Source organism: Equus asinus, chromosome 1 (assembly GCF_041296235.1).
Source record: "Equus asinus isolate D_3611 breed Donkey chromosome 1, EquAss-T2T_v2, whole genome shotgun sequence".
NCBI lineage: Eukaryota > Metazoa > Chordata > Mammalia > Perissodactyla > Equidae > Equus > Equus asinus.
Window position 1 is genome coordinate 162,463,545 of NC_091790.1, and position 21,290 is coordinate 162,484,834.

Consider the following 21,290-nt stretch of genomic DNA (forward strand, 5'->3'; position numbering starts at 1 on the left):
GTGGTGCCATGTCTGCACACGGGATCTGAACCGGCGAACCCTGAGCCTCCGAAGCAGAACGTGTGCACTTAACCGCTGCACCACCAGGCTGGCCCCTAAGTGATATATATTTTAAACATTTAAGCAACATAATAGTTATGAATAAATGATTTCTTCTTAGTTGGAAGCTCTAGGATGCAAAGTGACACAGATTTTTATAAATCTACTACTGGGTCTCCTGCACAATGAATTAAGCAATTGGTGTTCACTGTAGATATAGAATTCTAAGATGCCCTGTCCTTAACATATTTTTTAAAAGATGTTCACTTAGATTTTAATTTTAGCTATGGCTATTGTGGAAAATGTCAAGGCAGATAGAAAAAAACAATATATCCTGCATACAGGGAATAATATAGTTTCACACACAGTTCTGAGCCTATGCCAAGAATTTTGTAATACAGAAAAGAAATGGTAACATCTTGAAAAATTTTTACAGTATTTTTATTAGCATTAAAACAGTTCCACTGAATCATAGAAACTAAACTTGATTATAGGAAGCCTACTGTTTTTCTCAGCTATACTTAGATTATAAGGCAGGTCATTAAACTTCAAGACCAGGAATGGAAAATAATAACTGCTAAGGTTGTCTAAACTAAGGGATGTGCAACTAGCAATGGTAAACTTCACAGTCAGTTATTACAGTAATCTGGAATTCTATTTAAAGCAGGCCGCTATCCGTTAGTTTATCCCAAAACTGCCCTGGATAAGACTTATTAAATCTGTTAGGATTTCCACTATTCACTTTAAATTGACATAGGAAGAGATTCAATGCTTTTTTAAAAAAATTGTAGTACAATGAGTAAGGAATTTAAGGAATTAAAAACCCTGATACCAACAGATCCCATATATTTCGTGCTGACGAGAGTACTAAACCCAGGAAAAGACAAAATGAAAAACAAATTTTTTTTGAGGAAGATTAGCCCTGAGCTAACTGCTGCCAATCCTCCTCTTTTTGCTGAGGAAGACTGGCCCTCTGCTAACATCCATGCCCATCTTCCTCTACTTTCTGTGTGGGATGCCTCCCACAGCATGGTGTGCCAAGCAGTGCCAATGTCCTCACCCAGGATCCGAACCCGTGACCCCAGGGCCGCAAAGCAGGACCTGAGAACTTAACCGCTCCGCCACCGTTCTGCCCCCAAAAATATTTTTTAAAAATAGCAAGACTTGGACAATAATTTTAAAGATCTCTCTGTAAACTACCTTTGTTGTCAAGGATATACTGCTTGAGGCCTTAAAACGCTTCCAAACTCCTATACATAATATTTACACAAGAAAATAAAACCCAGAACGAAGCAACCGTGGGTAAGCAAGTAATTTAAAGGCTGAATGCACAGATACAGAGCCGCACCAATATGCCTCCGGCTTATCAAATATTTAATAGTAAAGGGCAGAGAGACCCTAGGCCAGAGATGCGACAGAAAGGAAGTGAAGGAATTCGATACTGAGAGTGAGGGGAAAAGACGTTTTAAAAAAAAAAAAGGAAAAATATGAGGAAAGAAGAGGGAAACGACGGAGATTTTAAGGAGGAAGTAGAGGGCAAAAGCGGGTCGAGGCCGCACCGGGGTACCAGGAGACAGGTGCGCGAGGAGGCCCCACAGGCCACGCCCACAGGCCACGCCCCCGAGAGACCCCGCCCCTCTCCCCAGGCCCCGCCCCGTCAGGTCCCCTCCGGGTCCTGCCCAGCCCCGCCTCGCCGGCGGCGGCCGCCGCATCAGGTGACAGCCCGGAAGCAGCGGAAGCGGATGAGGGAAGCGTGGCCGCGGCGCCGGGGGGCGGCGCGGAGCTGCGGGAGCCTCGGCCTCCTCCGGGCCCTCTGCGCGGCCCTCATGCGGCGCCCTCGCTGACACCTGGAAGCCGCTGCTCGCCGTGCTCCTGGGGACCGCGGGGTCGCCCGGCCCGCCGCCCTTGGCGGTTAAAGTCGTCGTCGTGCGGGCCCGCGGCGGCTGCCCATGGAGAAGGCCGGGCGGGGCGGCGACGGCGCCCCGCGGGGGCCCGTTCTGCACATCGTGGTGGTCGGCTTCCACCACAAGAAGGGTTGCCAGGTGAGCAAGGGCCCGAGCCCACCCCTGGCCGGTCGGGTGCTCGCGCGCCGCCGCGCCCACTCCCCTCGGCGCGGCTCGTCGCCTCCGGACTGGACTCCTCTCTCCGGCTCCTCGAACTCTCCCTCCCTGAAGTCCATCCCCCACACTCCCTTCTCTCTCCTGCCCCCGGAAATTGTATTCTGAGCGGCGGAGGAGCTGAGTGTTGGTATGTTGGGGCTGGTAGGTGTTTAGCTTCTTGGATGTAGTGGGAAGAAGGAATCAAAGATCGGCCCCACTCTCTTCCCCATCCATCTGTTTCCATTGACTTTCTGGGTGTCCGCCTATCATGGAAGCCTTTGGAAAAATTCAGCACTTGGACTGCGTTTCCAAAGTGATGAGCTCGGTGGGCTTCCACACGGATGCCTCAGGTTGGTTAAAGCACTCGCGGCGCCGTGGGGAAATCAACTTCCTTTGTTTATCTGTGGAAGCCCTGGAATTCGGGGTATTAGCGTGGCGTACTGACTCTGTCCCCCCTTCCAGTTGAGCTTCGGTTTTGCTATTTGATCCTGTCCAGATCTTGCCTTTTGGTGAGAGTGACCTCTCTCCAGGGTAATTGCAATAAGAGAAAGTGTATTTACCGAGCAAATACAAAGTCATTTTTAAGCTGCTTCGCTGAAATGATGAACGAGAACAATGGAACATTTGCAGTCTGTGTATTGAAGGCAAGGGAACAAAATAGAAACAGAATTATTTAATGAGAGCAAACACTGGAAGGCAATGATGTCATAATGTGTTAGTGAACAGTTATTTGAAATGCCTAAGGTATTAAAAATACTGATTGCTACCACTGGGTAACGAAGCATTTCGTTGCTTGCTCTTCACAGAAAATGTAACAATTTAGAAGACTTTTATTGGCAAAATTTAAGTTTGTTAGAGAATGATAACAGAAAAGTGATGAAGGGAATGAAAAGATGGTTGTGTTTGTATGTGTTTTAAAGACTGCTTACCTTCAAAAGATCATATTCCTTGTCTCTCGGGTAAAAATGGCATAGAAAGATACCAAGGAGGAAGTGGCGTTATTCATTGTGGTATTAAAAACATTGCAGGGGCCTGCCTGTTGGTGTAGTGGTTGTTTGCACGCTCTGCTTGGGCAGCTGGGGTTCTCAGGTTCAGATCCCAGGCACAGACCTACACACGGCTCATCAAGCCATGCTGTGGCAGCGTCCCACATACAACATAGAGGAAGATTGGCAGAGATGTTAGCTCGGGGCCAATCTCCCTCACCAAAGAAAAACCCCACCTCCTCCAAGCAGCAGCAGTAGAATATAAGTTTTTTAAATGTGGCCCTATATTTAGAGGTAAGAGAATAGATATTTGAGATTGTACCATGGCATGCAAACACAGTGTTCATCATTATTAGATTTTTAATATTTTAAGACTCCACAGCTTTGATCTTAATTGTCACTTTATAACTTACTTTGGCTATGGGTGAAGTAACAAACTTGGAGGAAGTAGAATGATCTTTCTGAGGTCACACTGCAAAACAGACCTGGAGTCAGACTTAGAATTGCTTCTGGCACCATATGTGTTCAGTCTTCTAAGCCATGTGGCATTTAGGAGTTTTTTAGGTAGAGTAAGAAGTGGGGGCCCACTTCTGGACCAAACTGAATGGAACTTTTAAAGACAAAAAAGAAGGAAATACTGATAGGAGATAGAATAAAATCTTTTAATTTTTGCTGTCCTCTAAAATCGATTAATTATTATGTTTTGTACCTGTTTTATTGGCAAAAGTAATATAATTTGTATTTCCAGAAAGGAAAAATTATTTATTTTAGGAAACAAAAATGTAATGCTGCTTGGAGATTAAAGAAAACTTAGCAACAGATTGTAAGATGAAAGAGGCACTTTGGGCTGAAGTAGCGCCCTGGGCGCTGTGGCATCTCTCTGGATTTGTCTGGCTTTTGGTTTCGGCACTGAGGTAAAGGTGACTGGTTTGATAAAATGAACACGGTGCTGGGAGTCAGGAGACCTGGATGACATCCTGGCCTCACAGCTCCCATGACCTCCAGCAAGTCCCAATTGCTTAATTTTTCTGTACCTCGTTTTCCTCTACCAGATTTCTTCATGAGAATTTTAGACCTGGCGAGGATCCTTAGAGATCATCTACTCTGTCTCCCTTACATTTACAGATGAGTAAACTGAAACCCAGAAAGATGAAGTAACGTAAGCATCCTTACACAGATAGCTTGATGCTATCAGAAAAACCAGAGCTGGACAGTAGTTAAAGCGGTAAAAACAGATTTTATTCAGAAAAGCTATTGGAATAGGGGAAAGACACCTCAGTATAGAATTGAGCTCAATTCCAAATACAACAAGGAAAATCGGGAATTTATAGCCAAGGAGAAGAGTGGGAGTCAGCAGCAGGTTATGGGGGTTTTTGGCTAAACCCACCTAACAGGATTCTTGCTAAAATTGGACAGTGCAGAGACAGATACAGAAGCCCAAAAGTCAGGAGCTGGTTGAGAAGAGAGTTCCGAGGAGGCTGACTGAAGTTTGGTCCAGGAGAGACTGTCAGCACTAACAGTGAAACCTGCATGTCCCTAGTCTCTATAACCACATCTCTTTTAATAACACTTTTAAGTTGTAGGCTCTTAGTAAAAAGGAAAAAGGCATGCTTGGTTTTTTGTTTTTGTAATCCACATGGTGCTTTGCAGAGACAAGGGCAATTATTTTTGAATAAATATACCTGTTGAGTGAGAATGCAGAGGGTTCTGCCAAAGTGCAATGAAAGATGAGAAACCTAGAATGGATTATTTTCTTATTGCTGACTGAAAGAAAGCAGCTTTCTTTTACTTTTTTTTTTTTTGAGGAACATTAACCCTGAGCTAACGTCTGCTGCTAATCCTCCTCTTTTTGCTGAGGAAGACTGGCCCTGAGCTAACATCCATGCCCATCTTCCTCTACTTTTTATATGTGAGACGCCTGCCACAGCATGGCTTCGCCAAGCAGTACCATGTGCACACCCGGGATCTGAACCTGTGAACCCCGGGCCGCTGACGTGGAACGTGCAAACTTAACCCCTGCGCCACCGGGCTGGCCCTGACAGCAGCTTTCTAAAATTACACCTAACCTCTCTTGGAGCAGAAAACGAAGAGCTAAGAACCTGGTTTTGCAAATCAAACGAGAATTTGTAATAGCTAGTCAAAGTCAAAATGTAAAATGAGTAAAAAGTGATTTTTAGACGGGTCTATTCTGCAGCTTTTGCGTGAGTCAAACATTTATAATTTTAATAGAACTATTACTGTTTCTCAGAGAAAAAATTTGGCTTACTAGCATGCTGTTAATTTTCTGTTATTCCTCTAGTGAAGGTTGGTTGGATAGATGTTGTTATGATTTCTGGACTGTAAAGAGAGTGAAGGTTGGGTGAGTGGAGAATCTGAAAAACCTTCATTGGAAACCCTCTGGTATTCGCCAGGTTGTGTCTAGGGGCTGCTGACACAGCCAGTCCACTCAGACTACAGAGCAAATGAATGAAAAAAGTCTCTCACACTGAGTTGGTTGTGAAATTGACAGGTCAATTTAGTCAAAAACAATGAAACTTTTGCTGGAGACATAATTTGTAGAAATTCATGGTAGTTCATGCAGGTGGAACAGGATGTTCAATGGATATATAATAGTATTGGGAAAGATGTGGAAATAGTTGATTCAGCTACGTTTTTTTTCGTTTTGGGTTGCTGTGCTTTTTCCCATGTTTGTCTTAGTTTTTGTAAAATATCAAGAACAGTGTTGATCTCGCCAGGTAAAGAGGAGTATTATAAAAGAAAGTGTACTAAAATTTCAAATATATGTTATGTTAATTCTTAAAGAATGTTCTTCGTTTGGGCAAATTAGTGTCTTTTTAGATGTGCTATAACTCTGCTTTCCTCACCCTTCAAAATCCACATACATTTCATGTTCCGGAAAGTGCATGTGTTACATGCATTGTCTTAGAATTACTGTTCTAGAGACGCTTCTTTTTTAATCAGTATATCAAGTGTTTCAGAGGCTCTAATTATATACGATTTCCCTCAGGATAGGTTAATCAGGTGCCTTACTCTCCGTTTAAGATTTTACTTCCAGGTGTAAAGGATTCAAAGTGCATGGCTCGTTGAATTGTGACTGACTTCAGATTGTTTCAGAATGTGTGAGGGTGCTTTGTGAGGCTGCTCTTCCAAGTCTCCAAAATGCTGCGGGTCATGTGGGTCTCCGTTCTTTGCGTGTACTGAGATTATTCATAGCGAAAATTCCCATACTTGGTTGTAATTTGTAATTTTTAGATTCAGGTGAACCAAAGTAAAACCTTTGTTTAAACGTAATTCCTTTCATCAGTCTACTGGGTTAAGCACGATAACTTTACATGGGAAAATATGCTAAATCTTTTAGACTCTTCTGCTACAGAGGTGCTCTATAGGGCGTGATAAAGCAGTCAGGCCAGTTCACGTGGACCACAAGGATAAAGCCACCTTCTAATACAACTGTGTTGAAGATCCCCAAACTAGACGTGTAGGTATTCATTCATCTTGTTTCCTGTATTTTTTCCACCTTTGAGGCCTTCAGATGTATTTTAAATGAAAAATTTCTTCACTTATATTAAAATCAACATCTATTAACTTTATCACTTCATTTTTTCAGTTTTATTTGGGTAATTTGTAGGAATGAATTCTTCTGTAAATAACATGTTAGTTTCTAATGGTGATTATTCTAGTTTATTGATATGCTTATTTAGAACATTTTTAGTGAAAGTACTACCATGACGTTGAAAATAGTTTTGAAATATTTATCCATTCTGTTTTTCTGAAATTTTTTTAAAGTTAGCCTTTAGCAAAAGACACTTCTTCCTTAAAAACTCACCTGCAGTGAGACTTTTTGACATGAGCTCATTTAAGGACACCTTCTCTGTAGTAGTTTGCTTGTTATAGATTGTGTTCCAGACTTTTGTTTATTATTTGCTTTGTAGCAGTAAATATATACACTGCATTTGTCAGATTAGCATAGTTTTTGGCAAAATAATCAAGTGTATATCAAATAAACTTTTTGGTTCTTTCATAGACTGGAATTTTTTTAAACACTCAAGTTAATAGGGAATAGTTATTTTCCAAAGTGATGTTATGAAAAGTTGGAATTACTTGATTTTTGACCACTGTTCTGAGTTCATGGCTTTGTATAGTACGTTGCTAGCAGTTTTAATTCTTGAATAAACTGGCTTTACCAGACTGTACTTCTTAAAAAAGTAGAATTATGAAAGAATTAGAACTCATGTTTACACTAGTTTCACAGTGAATAAAGCAACTAGAAGTGGTGAAGAAAACAATATATTTTCCTGTTGGTCTGAGTGAGCTGATCACAGGAAAGTTTCCTTAAGTAGCAAGGTGTTGCATTGCAAATTCAGGGATGGGTTGAGGAGATGGTGGGAGGGGGTTGGTTTATGTTAGGGTGATAGTGTCAAGCCCTGGCCCATTCAGGTTTTGGGGACAGATGGCTGGCTGACAAGCATGTAGTTTTGGCACCTGCTGTTGATGGAATCCTGTGATGACAATGATGAAACATTGAGGAGGTTTTGTTTGTGACTCTTGTTGGAATAAGTAGACCTTTGAAACAGAAAGAACAAACTTTTGGAGAGTTAGCGATTAGGGAAGAATAATATCTAAAGACTCCTTAGGTACTTAGAGAAACTGTCCTGAAACAAGATTGTATTTTCTGGCCCTCCACAGCACTTTTATTTCTTGAACTTAAATATTGTGGTGGAGGTTTTTTCCTGATGTTAGCCATGCCTTTTGTATGCTGAAGTGATGATAGTCTCTGACTTTGCAGGGCTGCAACATTAACACAGAGCGGTGGAATCGTTTTCATTTAGGCCTTGGCTTCACAGCTAAGCAGAGTGGGTATCAACCTGTGTAATGGAAATTTAGAAATATCAGGAAAATTCTTTGGTCCTCCTATAATTCCCTCCAGGTAGCTAGAAAGTGCAGAATAGTGCCTAAATTTCTTTCTTTGGCTTAAGTCTTTGATCCCTAGTAAAATGCTTATGTATCAGGGTAACCCTCTCCTCCATGTTATTAAGGTGATTCAGATCCTTCGCTGAGCACAGATTTTGCCAGATAAGGGAAGACCGCAGAAGGGCCCTGGTCTACTAGGGATGGGCGCTACAGGAGGAAGATGGAGACATATAGGGAGAGGAGTCTTTATTTACTTAATAATTTTGAGAGGCGCTAGTCCTATTATATTCTTTGGTTAAGGTGCCATCAGATTAAGAACTCAGTTTCTCCCTAGGATATTTTTAGAGGATGTTATTTAAATTGATATTTTTGACAATTTTTAGATTGTATTCCACCTGTTTAAAAAAATAACACTTCTTTTGATCAGCAGTAATGTGTACTCACTGTAGAAGAAAAGTGAAGAAATATAAAGAAAACTATCACTTAAAATCCTGTATCCTAGATAAATCTGGTCTTAACACCTTGATGAATATCCCTCCAGTTCTCCAGTTATTTTTTATGACTATACGTAGCTTTTTCCAAAAATGTGTTATATTGTAATCAAGTTTTATGACCTGCCTTTTTATGTAACAATATACCATTAATATCTTTCCATATTAATAAATATTATAACATTTTTAAATAGCTAAATAATATTTTATAGAAATATTTAACTGGTTTCCTTTTTAGAACTTAGGTGGCATTTTGATTTTTTACTATTTTGAATAGTGCTGCAAAGAACATCCTTGTGACTAAATCTTTGCACCTTTTTTCTTAAGTGTGGAGACTTCATTTTAAGCCATCTTTTTTTCATGGACATCTTGTTAAAATGGATTTTGAGCAGAATATACCACATACAGTTTAAGTTAGTCTGGATGATTCTGCCTTAATGTGGCATTCTCAGTTTATTTTAACATAGAGCATTTCGCACCTGCCTCTGCCTCAGCTGGGCTTTGGGTAGCCAGTCAGAGAGAGGGAGATGACAGAGCAGTTAGCAGTTACTCCTCAGTGTTGACCTGAAACTGCACTGTAGTTTCCAGCTTCCCTTCCCTGCTTTCTCATTTTGCATTTCTCCTTTCTTCCATGGACTGGGAGACCACATCTACTAAACGCGTTAGAACTGTGTATGAAATAAAATGACTTACTCATAGTTTTTGAAAGACGCCCTAAATATTTCTCTTTGGTATATTATTGGGAGCTTCATGATAGCTAGTTAGGCTGATAGATGCTTTTCTCACTTTTTTCTGGTTCTTGGCAGTGTTCTAGGTAACTAAATTATCAAAAGTCTGACTTCTGAATAAATTATGTGTGGGTGTCCAGTTGGATTTGAAATATGGCCCTCTGCACTTGTATTTTCTTCATCCAACTGATGTTCATGGTCACGAGGTATGCTGTGTATTCATGTATAAGGAAATGACTACAGGGTTGTTAATGAAACCTGTTCCTGCACCCATGGCCTTCACTGGTGATGTTAGTAATTTGTCAGCTCTGCTTGGTGGGTTTGGTGCACTCCTAGAAACTGGAATCTTTTTTGCCATGTGAAAGTTCGGTATTGAGGGCCCTGTCCTGGTGGCCTAGTAGTTAAGTTCAGTACGCTGTTCCTGGGCACAAAACTCGCTGCTCTGTTAGTGGCCACACTGTGCTGATGGCCCACATTCTGAAAAATAGAGGAAGATCGGCACAGATGTTAGCTCAGGCAAATCTTCCTCAGGAAAAAAAAGAAAAAGTTCAGTGTTGAAATGTTAAAAATAAATTAATGTATAAAAGATTGCTAGGGTAGAGTTCATTAAAATAAATTGACTTAAATCATTTGTTAGGAAGTTTTTAATTTTTTTCTTGCAAGAAAATATTTTTTGTAGCTTTGATATCATGTTTGTATATATTTTCAGTAACCTACCAATAAATAATGTTCCATTTATATCGTCTCATCCAGAAGGCCAGTCTTTGTCATTCCACCGTATGTTTTGTACAAGTCCTTGTCCTCTGTCTCATCTGGTAGAGGAACTTTATATACAGTATTCCTAATATTCCTTCGTACTTTCAGCTGTGATAGATTCTCCTTTACCACTGTCTGCTTGATCAACAGCAAAGTATATCTGGTAATCAAGAGACCTGAGTTTCAGTTTGACCCTGATGGTTATTAGGTGTGTAACCTGGAGCACATTGCCTAATGTTTATGGACTTCAGTTTCTTCATCTGTAAAATGAGAGTTTTTAAATACATGACTGCTGAGATTCCCTCCACTTCCATGATTCTAAGATGAAGTCAGCAAACATTTACTGAGTGCCCGCGTTAGATGCTACCTTCAGAAACATCCCCTTCAATTCAGCAGGCAGAACCAATGTTTGGTCATAGCAGTCTGAACAGAGGCACTTTCTGGGATGATGAGATTCTGTGTCTTGACGGGGTGGTTGCCCGTAGATGTATAAATCCTCAAAACATATGAACTCTGTACACTTCAGATATTTGCATTTTATTTATTTATTTATTTATTTATTTTTTTGAGGAAGATTAGTCCTGAGCTAACATCTGCTGCCAATCCTCCTCTTTTTGCTGAGGAAGACTGGCCCTGAGCTAACATCCATGCCCATCTTCCTCTACTTTATATGTGGGACGCCTGCCACAGCATGCTTGCCAAGCCGTGCCATGTCCGCATCTGGGATCCAAACTGGCGAACCCCAGGCCGCCGAAGCGGAATGTGCGCACTTAACTGCTGTACCACTGGGCCAGCCCCTAAATATTTTGTTTTCTTAAATTGAGGTATAACTTATCAAGAATAAAGTGCACAAAACTTAAGGATACAGCTTGTTTAATTTTTACATGCATATACATGCTTTTAACCACCATCCAGATCAAGATATAGAATAATTCCGGCACTTCGGAAGATCCCGCATGTGCCCCCACCTGAAGGTACCCACTGTTCTGACCTATGTCGCTGTAGGTGGGTGTTGTCTCTTTTGTGTCTGACTCATTTCACTCGGTATTATGTCTGAGATTTATCCGTGTTGTTGCTTATGTCGGTAGTTTCTGTATAGTATTCCACTGTATAAATATACCATGATTTATTGACCCATTTTCCTGTTAATGGACATGTGGGTTATTCCCAGTTTTTGGTTATTACAAATAAAACAAAAAACATTTTACTTTAAAACTTAGGTGGTTGTTATTTGGTTTTTGTTTTTTTAAATCAGGTTTGAGTTTGTAAAAGTTGGAGTTTTTTCCATGTAGTTATACACATTTGTGCTACGTGACCAAAGTGTTTATTTTACTTGGAACCTAGGATAATATAGAAGTTCTAGATTTCTTTAATGTAAAAGATCCTAGTAAGTCAAGTATGTTTAAGATTCTTCAAAACTATTTTTTACTTTTAAATAAGAGCTCATAATTAGTAAACACATTTAAACCTATCTAGCTTACATAAAGTAGCTCTCCAAAACTAATCTGATTTTATTGGAAATGAATGACACTTTATTTGTCTGAAACACTTACAAATCAAACTGCATTGACTCTCTATCTGTTGGCATTTCTGATTTGTGAATTGTAAATTTGCAAATAATGATGTTTCAATGAATGCCAAATCCTTATAACAGTGCTGTTTATTCTCATATCAGATATATTTGTATCATTAATATTAATGGAGATGAATACTTAGTAGAATTTCTCTATTTCACTATTCATATCTAGATAGTAAAGATTTTTCCTTCCTAGAAGAAATAATTTATTTAAAAGGAGCATGGCTCTATAAAGTCTTATTTTAATTGGCTGTGTATATACATCATGTTAATGAACGTGTATACCTATGTAAAGTTCCAGTGGGGTTTTTTTCCTCTTGTTTTGTTTGTTTGTTCCAGTGGTTTTAAAGTAGAAAAACAGAGTGATGACATCTTAATTTTGATACCTCAAGTACCTTTAGTATGAAAATTAACTTCCCTCATATAGTTATATATATATTTTCGGGGGGGGGTGGCGCATTGGGGAGACTAGCCCTGGGCTAACATCTGCCAATCCTCCTCTTTTTTTGCTGAGGAAGACTTGCCCTGAGCTAACATCCATGCCCATCTTCCTCTACTTTATATGTGGGACACCTGCCACATCATGGCTTGCCAAGCAGTACTATATCTGCACCCAGGATTCGAACTGGCGGACCCCGGGCGGCCGAGAAGTGGAACGTGTGCACTTAACCGCTGCGCCAGCAGGCCGGCCCCCGTATAATTTTATTGATACCAGCAAAATGTCATGTTCTTCTATAATAGAGTCTTGATATGATTCTGGATTCACTGTAGTGGGCTTCATAATTATATAAAAAATAAATTTTTATATTTAAATTAAAATACGCATCATCTATTTTCCTGTTCATAAACCAAGTACCTCATCTTAAGTAAAGGAATATGGAATAGTAAAATAGCTCTTTAATTCTAGATAAAAAATAGAACTAGCAGCCTTTGTTCACTTAAATATATGAAAGCAAATGTTTTAAACTTATTTCCATTTAGTTTTAAAAACAATAAAACTTATTTTAATAGGTAAGTCTCAATAGGAACATTGCAGCTTTACAGTGTACACTTTATTTTTCTGGGCATCTAGTGGGTTCATGAAACTATAGTGTGACATGCTGAGGTAGAAGAGTGTTAAGCACAAGCTGGTTCAGAAATAAGCAGCTGACAAATATAGTCATTTGCTGCCAGCTTTATAAGAGAGTGAAGAGGAAAAGTGCCAATTCTTTTGTAGTATTGATCCTTCAAAAGATTTGGGAGAGAAAACATAACTTAGAGAAGACATGTCTTCTACGTCCAGGATTTTCTTTAAAGTGTAACAGAGCCTTGACTTTGATGCCTCAAATGTTTTTACTCTTAAGAAAACAAATAGCCCATGCTTCTGAGTGAAGGGGGCAGCATCCCTGAGGTGCCTAGAAAGGGAGCGGAGAGGCAGAGCAGCAGCCGGAATTTCTAGGAAGCACTCTCCTTCTCTCAGTCAGCCCCTTTGTATCAGTAGCTGTGGGGCCCATGGAAGTGTTTAATTTGTGCGCTCTGTGGCTTTGTGTCTTCTGTTACTTGTATGGTTCTCTAACAGCGGAATGGATGTTGAATGCGTTGTTAGAAAGTAAACAAAGGGTACTTTTGAAGTACTCAGGGCTCACACAGGATACTATGTTACTGTTTTGTTTTTGTAGTTTTTCATTCTTTTGTTTCTGAGGACAAAGTAAATGGAATCTGACGAGAGGACACCAGTTTGATTTGTAAACTATGAAAAGGGGTAATTTTTACCATTCCTGGAGGACAGACTTAGGTTACCATTTCTCACATGGTTCATTTAGCATTTAGAAAAATTGCTTTTTTATTCCTTGTGATTAGAGCATCTCTATTCAGCTTTCACTTTTTAGAAATCAGTCATTGTCTTCTTTTTCCCTCTTATCTTCTTTTGTAATCGTGTATGTCAATTATTACTACTAATTGGGATCAAAATAGATTCAGCCACATGAATATTGGTTGACATATAAAGAGATTTGAAATTTGCATAATTTTAGTAACTTTATCCTTTGGGGAGACATTTGATGTATCTGTCACACATCACATGTGCTAATGCCCTACCAGACACCGTCTTTGATCCCCAAATTTAACTTAGATTTTAGGCTATGAACTTTCACTGTTTAATTATCAACCCTACCAGATGATAATTCATTCTAAATGTTTCTTAATCTCTGGGGATTGACTTTGATTTTTGTCAGTGGTTTTTCACATACGCTTAGGCTGCCGTATCCAGCTGTACAGACTTTGCACAGCCCCGCTGTGCAGGGAGAGTCTTCGTGTAAACTGCAGAGTCGGTGGTTCCCCTGGAGTTGTGCAGTGAGGCAGCCTACCATACCTCACTTTACTTTCTGTTGTACTGCTTCATTTAATTGCATTATTGTTTAAATGGCCTTTTGATTCAACTGAATATTATTTAAAAGTCTCAAGTAACTTCTAAGAGAATTCTTCTTAAGGCTCTGTGCCATGAACTGTGTGTCTGGATTATTTTGGACGTATCAAAAGATACATAGAATATTTAGTCTGTTCAAAATATGAAGAATATACAATTTAAGATTTAAAAGTCCCATTGCTTAAGAAATAACAGATTCTTATTTTGTTTTTCCCCAGACACCAACTGAGTGTCCTACAGTTCAGTCCTGTTCTGCACTGACTACCCAGAGTTAGCATCAGACTCCACAAGTTTAAGGGCTTAGTTCCACAAGATGCCCTCACTTTAGATGCCAGTCTTGGGTCCCCAGGCTACCTGCACTTCCGAACAACTTAGCTACAAATTCGGAGGTTTCCATGACTCCCTCTCAGGTTCTGTAATTTGCTAGAACAACTAACAGAGCTCAGGGTAACACCGCTTACCTTTACTGGTTTGTTATAAAGGATACAACTCTGAAATAGCCAAATGGAAGAGATGCATAGGACAAGGTATGGAGGAAGAGGCATGAAGCTTCCATGCCCTCTCTGGGCGCACTGCCCTCCCAGCACCTCAGTGTCTTGGCCAACCAGGAAGTGCCCTGAACCCCATAGTTTAGGAGTTTTTATGGAGGTTTCATTATATAGGCAGGATTGATTAAATAGCCATTGGTGATTCAACTCGATCTCCAGCCCCTCTCCTCTCCCTGGAGGTCAAGAGGTGGAGCTGAAAGTTCCAACCTTCTAATCAAGGCTTGGTCCTTCTGGTGACTTCGGCCCCATCTTGAAGCTATTTAGCCCCACCACCAACCACCACCACCACGGAGAGTCACCTCGTTAGCATAAACCCTGGTATGGTTGAAAGGGTCTTGTTATGAATAACAAAAGATGTTCCCATCGCCCAGGAAATTTCAAGGATTTTAGGAGCTCTGGGCCAGGACCAGAGACAATGACAAAATATGTATATTTTTTATTACCACACTTGAATAATACTGAGTAGTTTATAATAATGTTAAAAAAAACTAGAAAAAAATGTTCAACAATAAAGATTGATTGAATAATGAAACAATACTATATAGCCATTAAAATTGTTGTGTATGTGTAGACACAGGAGTTTGTATGAACTTGATTAGCAAGTTCTGCGGTTTCCAAATGCAAGGATTTGTTGGTAGCAAATATACCAGGAGAAGAAAAGAATTCTAGAAAGCTGCCAACACAATACAGGCAGTGTACAATTTATGAAAAACTTGTGTCCCAAAAGTTAGCTGTTTGAAATTCTGAATACATTTTCCCAAAGAAATGTTATAAACCCTCTGGGTCCAAGTCAGCTTAAAAGCCAGCTTAGTTTTACCTATGGAATTCTTGGAGTATATGTGTCTCTGCACTTAACTTAGAACAATTTTATGAGTTGATTGAATTCTAAGTTCCAACTAGAGTCACCCAAAACAGATCTTCCTTCAGTAGAATCAGGACTTGGGAGAATATGTTGAACATAGCATAGCATCAGATATTAATTAAACTCTAGCCATTGGTAACTTGTTAGGTGAATCTTCAGAAAAGAGATTTCTGCATCTCCCTTTGCCTCCAAGAGGATAGGGTAGAAATAAGATTTCCTTCAGAAGTTAGGAACTGCTTGTGGTTATCTGTTGCTTGTTTTGGTTTGTTTTTGAACTCTAAAAACAGTACATATCCATTTAAAAATTAATACCAGTTTACTTAAAAATGAATGAAAATATTGTCAACTTACTATAAAGTGGTTCAGAAAAAGTGTATGTTACATACATGCAACACAGCTAAAGCAATGTGGCAAAAAAATGATCAGTTTGTGAATATAGATAAAGGTTATAATGTTCATATTCTTTCAACTTTTCTGTAAGTTTGAAATTTTCAAAGAAAAAAAGAGGATTAAAAAAACTTAACTAGAATATTCCTTTATCTTCGATCCCCAACCCTGTTCACCTCTCCAGAGATAAAACCTCTGTTAACAGTCTAGCTTGTATGTTTTCAAGCGTGTTTTTTAATCCATTTACAGAGATATGTAAGTATAATTTTTTGCATAAATGGAATAAGTTTAAGTAGGATTATACTATATTTACTGATATTCCACTTTTTAAATTTAACAGTATGTGTTAGTTTTCTATTGCTGCTGAGACAAATTACCACAAACTTAGTGACTTAGAATAACACAAATTTATTTATTTATAAATTTTTTTGAGGAAAATTAGCCCTGAGCTAACATCTGCCGCCAATCCTCCTCTTTTTGCTGAGGAAGATTGGCCCTGAGCTAACATCTGTGCCCATCTTCCTCTATTTTATATGTGGGATGCCTGCCACAGCATGGCTTGATAAGCGGTGTATAGGTCCATACCCAGGATCCGAACCAGTGAACCCCAGACCACCAAAGCAGAGCGCGCAAACTTAACCTCTTCCCCACCGAGCCAGCCCCACAAATTTATTAAAGAGTTCTGGAAGTCAGAAACTGAACTGGGTTCCATTGGGTTAAAATCAAGGTGTTGGTGGGGCCGGCCTGGTGGCGTAGTAGTTAAGTTCATGCACTCCACTTCACTGGCCCAGGGTTTGTGGGGTTCAGATCCCGGAGCTGACCTACACACCATGCTCATCAAGCCATGCTGTGGTGGCATCCCACATACGAAAAATAGAGGAAGATTGACACAGATGTTAGATCAGGGCCTGCCTTTCTCACCAAAAAAAAAAAAAAATTCAAGGTGTTGGCAGGGCTGTGTTTCTTCAGGATATTCTAGGGGAGACTGGATTTTCTTGTCGTTTCTGGCTTCTAGAGGTTGCCTGCATTGCTTGGCTCATGGTCTTTTCCTCCATCTTCAAAGCCTCTTGAAGCACAGCGTCTTCGAATATCTCTGAGTCCGACTCTTCTGCCTCTTCTAAGGACCCTTGTGCTTACCTTGGGCCTCCCTGGGCAGTCCCCATCTCGAGGTCCTTAATCACATCTGCAGAGTCCTCTTGCATTGTAGGGTAGCATTGACAGATCCCAGGGATCAGGACATGGACGTTTTGGGGGGCTCTTATTTTGCCTACACACAGTATATCATACTTATCTTGCTTTATCCATATACGTGAATTCTTTTTAACAGCTGGATAAAACTGATGTAAAATTTATTTAACCACTCTCCTGATGAATATTTAGGTTTTCAGTTTTTCAGATTGCATTTTCATGATTAAAAGTGAGGTTGAGCATTTTTGTACTACTTTCTTTTAGAATTTTCTATATTAAACTTTTTGGATCCTAAATGATAAACTCACGAGAATTTGGGTCCATGATGTTTATATTTATTTAAAAGCATGTTTATTCTATACTAAATGCTTTTTAAATAAATATACATTAAAATTAGTGGTTTTCTAAAATCATTTTGTAATACGAAGACTTCTTATGGTAAATATATATTGGACTTTGGTGTTGATTACATAAAATGCAATAATTTATTTCCTTGTTTCTGTTTTTTCTGGTGTTAAAGCAAGAATTCTGAATTGGGAAATTTTTTTTAACTCTATAACTACCAGCTTCATAGCATCAGTTTTGAATTTGTAAATGTCTCTACTACCTCTTTGCCACGTTCTTCCTTGCCTCACACTTTAAAGACTTGTCGATATATAAAACCTTTATGATGGATATATAGAGAAAACAGAGAAACGTAAAATGTAGTTTGAGTTTGTTTGTGCCCAGCCTTCAGTTAATCGATCTTAAATGACCAATCTCTGAGAGAACATTTTTACTCCGTAATCCAAACCTTTTAAAAATCCTTTCAGGGGCCGGCAGGGTGGCACAGGGGTTAATTGCACACGTTCTGATTCTTGGCAGCCCGGGGTTCGCTGGTTCGGATCCCGGGTGCGGACATGGCACTGCTTGGCAAGCCATACTGTGGCAGGCGTCCCACATATAAAGTAGAGGAAGATGGTCACGGTTGTTAGCTCATGGACAGTCTTACTCAGCAAAAAGACGAGGACTGGCAGCAGATGTTAGCTCAGGGCTAATCTTCCTCAAAGAAAAAAAATCCTTTCAAACTGAAAGCATTGATTGCATCTGGAGATGGGGCCAGGGAAATGACTGGGTAGCCAGGGGGTAGTGTCAAGGCGGGGAGGGAGTCTTTTTACTGTACCTATAGTCCTTCCGGTGATTTTAAACATTTCGAATGTGGAACTAGATCATATATTAAAAATAATCATCATTGTTAAAACCCTTTTATAATTGGCTCTTATGCGATTCATGTGGCAGTTTGATTCCATTGAGATGTGGGAAGATGAGCCATCATATCTTTCCATGTTAAAGATGGGATCTAAAAGTGATTCCTTTTACTATGCTGTTCCAACTTTAGTGTATATATTACTAATGCAGTGGAAATTCCTGCTTAAATATACTTTGAAAGAAAATTAAACATAAGTCACCTAAAACTTCTACATCAATTTGCTAACTCAAGTACCATGCATTTAATTCTGCCTTCCTATCCAGGAGTCTCATTGAAATAACGAAAAAAAACCAGAAGCACAGAGAACATCCTAATAAACCTGGGGAGCGCCAGAAACTGGGGGCGCATACTAAAAACTTTATTTCTACAAGACACACTGTTGGAGAGAGAACTTCACTGAACTTTAATCTATCAATTCTGTCTTAAAAAATATAACCTGAATTGTTGGTTAATGTCCACTCACCCCCCACCAACCTCCCACTAAAACCATAAGCTCAAAGCTGCAAGTGTTGGGAGCAAGGGAACCAATTGATGGGAAGTAAACCTGGATCTTGGCTCAACTTCTCAGGCTCCTTTGTTGGACCCTTTCTACTCAGTTCAATGAAAAGCTGGTTTTCCTCAGGGCTCCATGGCTTCAATTACCATCTGTTTGGTGGCAACTCCTAAATGTAAATATCCAGTCCTCTCACTACCACTACCTTCTTTTTTTGTTTTTTTTTTTAAGATTGGCACTTGAGCTAACAACTGTTGCCAGTCTTCTTTTTTTTTCTTCTGCTTCTTCTCCCCAAATCCCCCCAGTACATAGTTGTATATTTTTCAGTTGTGGGTCCTTCTAGTTGTGGTATGTGGGACGCTGCCTCAACATGGCCTAATGAGCAGTGCCATGTCCACGCCCAGGATCTGAACCGGTGAAACCCTGGGCTGCCGAAGTGGAGCGCACAAACCCAACCACTTGACCATGTGTCCAGCGCCTACCCACTACCTTCTTATGCACGTTAAAATTTAAATCACAACCTTTAAATTAGAAAGAGAAAAAGGCTTACAAATCTTTCCTCTTACTCCTTTTTTCTTTTTCCTATTCTATGCAGTAGGTTTGCTGATAATGTCAAATGCATCAACAAGAGTGTCTTATCCTTGCTTCTCTCATTCAGAGTTTAAAAGCATTTTTGCCTGTCAGGATGAAATGCCCTTTGATCAACAACCTTTTGGCTAACATTTCTTCCCATTTTAGGTTGAATTCTCCTACCCGCCCCTGATTCCAGGAGAGGGACATGATAGTCACACTTTACCTGAAGAGTGGAAATACTTGCCCTTCCTTGCCTTACCAGATGGCGCACACAACTACCAGGAAGGTATGTAAACACACAGCAAAGCAATTGGTAGGTGCCTTTTTTTATTTAATTTGCCAAGACATCTTAGATTCTAAGTACGTTGATAAATGAAAGGGCTTTGGCCTATTGTGACTATTCATAAAATATTTAAATGCTTGTTTGGAGATGACTTGTCATCAAGTAGAGGATCTCCAGAGGGGTGCCAGGCTTATATTGGTAATGGCTGGTGAACCTTGTCCACTCTTGCCAGTAGCCCTGGCCAAGGTAAGTGATGAGCCTGATTAGGACATCTGCTACTGATAGCACTTCCTGCATTTATACTTGAGACTCCTCTCAGAGGCAGACTAAAGGGCTTACCTGCACCAGCTGCAGACTGACTGGCACTCTAGCCGCAGACTTACTAGGTCAGTGTTCCAGTGCCCACCTGGAAACAGCTGAGATTGCTTCTCCAGGCCTGGAGCCATTGCTATCACAGTGCTATGCTTGAAAGTTTGCTTACATGCGTGCGGAGCTTGCTAACACCCTTAAAGAGACCAGTGTCCTGAAGTTAGTACTGAGTCTCCTACCACCTTGTAAATGAGCGCTTGACTGGCTTAATCAAGGACTATTTTATCATAGTCTTAGAGAGGCTCTACGAAAACACTAGATTAAACTTGGTTTGATTAACTGTTTTCCTAATATTTAATAATCTTTGTATGAAATGAAGCAAATGTTACTACACAGTTTAACATAAAATTTAAGTATAGTATTTTTAACGTCACAAATCTTTTTTCTGTTTTATTATGAAAGCTTTTAAACATACAGAAATCTTGAAAGAATAATACAGCAAATATTCCACAGATTTTCTTTTTATTTGTGTATGTGTACAATTTTGCCTGTACTATTTGAAAGTCAGTTGTAAACATCATGACACTTTACCTCTAAATACTTCAGCATGCATCTCCTAAGAATAAGATCATTCCCCAGGATAACATGTAGTACTGTTATCACAGGTAAGGGATTTAGCAGTAATCCCATAATACCGCCTAATTATGTTCAAATTACCCCAGTTGTCCCAAGAATCTCTTGGATCTAGTCGAGATTCATGTGTTGCCTCTGGGTTTTATGATTCTCTACTTTTAATCTGGAATAATCCTGTACTATTATATTCTACATATTATAATAATCCTATATATAATCCTAGATAAAGTATTTTGTGAGATAAGTGATTGTAGTCTCAGTTGAACCTGTTATAAGTCAGCCTCCTGGGCTTTTTGTGATGAGTGTACACTGTAAGGCGGTGAGAGGAATTCTAAGAAACTAGTGGTTGTGATGCTAGAAATAAGTATAATACAGGTTTCCTTATTACATTATCATTTTTGTTTCAGTGACTGCATTATAATAACTTCACATTTCCTTATTTACTAGTAAAGGGTAATTCACTTTGGTACTTACATTTTTCTGTGTATCTCTTAGATACTGTGTTTTTTCACTTGCCACCCAGAAACGGAAATGGAGCCACAGTATATGGTATCTCTTGCTATCGACAAATTGAAGCCAAGGTACGATAGTTAGAATGAACAAAAAAAGAAACACTCCAAAATTCTTTTCTTACCAATTCAAATTCTAACAAAATGTAAGATTTGGGGAAATACATAGTGCTTATTTTTCATGTGGTGCTTGTGATATTGTTTAAAATTTTTATAGGGGCCGACCCAGTGGCGTAGTGGTTAAGTTTACATACTCTGCTTTCACA

At 39.6% G+C, this 21,290-nt stretch overlaps 1 protein-coding gene across 3 annotated transcripts in view; it reads left to right on the plus strand.

Moving 5' to 3' along the window:
• Nucleotides 1-1,740: 1,740 nt before the first annotated feature.
• The window catches only part of AVL9 (AVL9 cell migration associated), a 55,275-nt gene continuing 35,725 nt past the window's right edge, over nucleotides 1,741-21,290 (plus strand). The window contains exons 1-3 of one of the 3 annotated variants that reach the window (XM_014841084.3): nucleotides 1,741-2,081; nucleotides 19,456-19,576; nucleotides 21,011-21,096. In XM_014841084.3, the coding sequence (XP_014696570.1) occupies nucleotides 1,989-2,081; nucleotides 19,456-19,576; nucleotides 21,011-21,096 (300 nt within the window). In that variant the 5' untranslated portion in view covers nucleotides 1,741-1,988. Of the gene's footprint in view, nucleotides 2,082-2,262; nucleotides 2,489-19,455; nucleotides 19,577-21,010; nucleotides 21,097-21,290 lie in introns of those variants that run through there. The other 2 variants (XM_070511580.1, XM_044765189.2) reach the window with 2 other exon arrangements.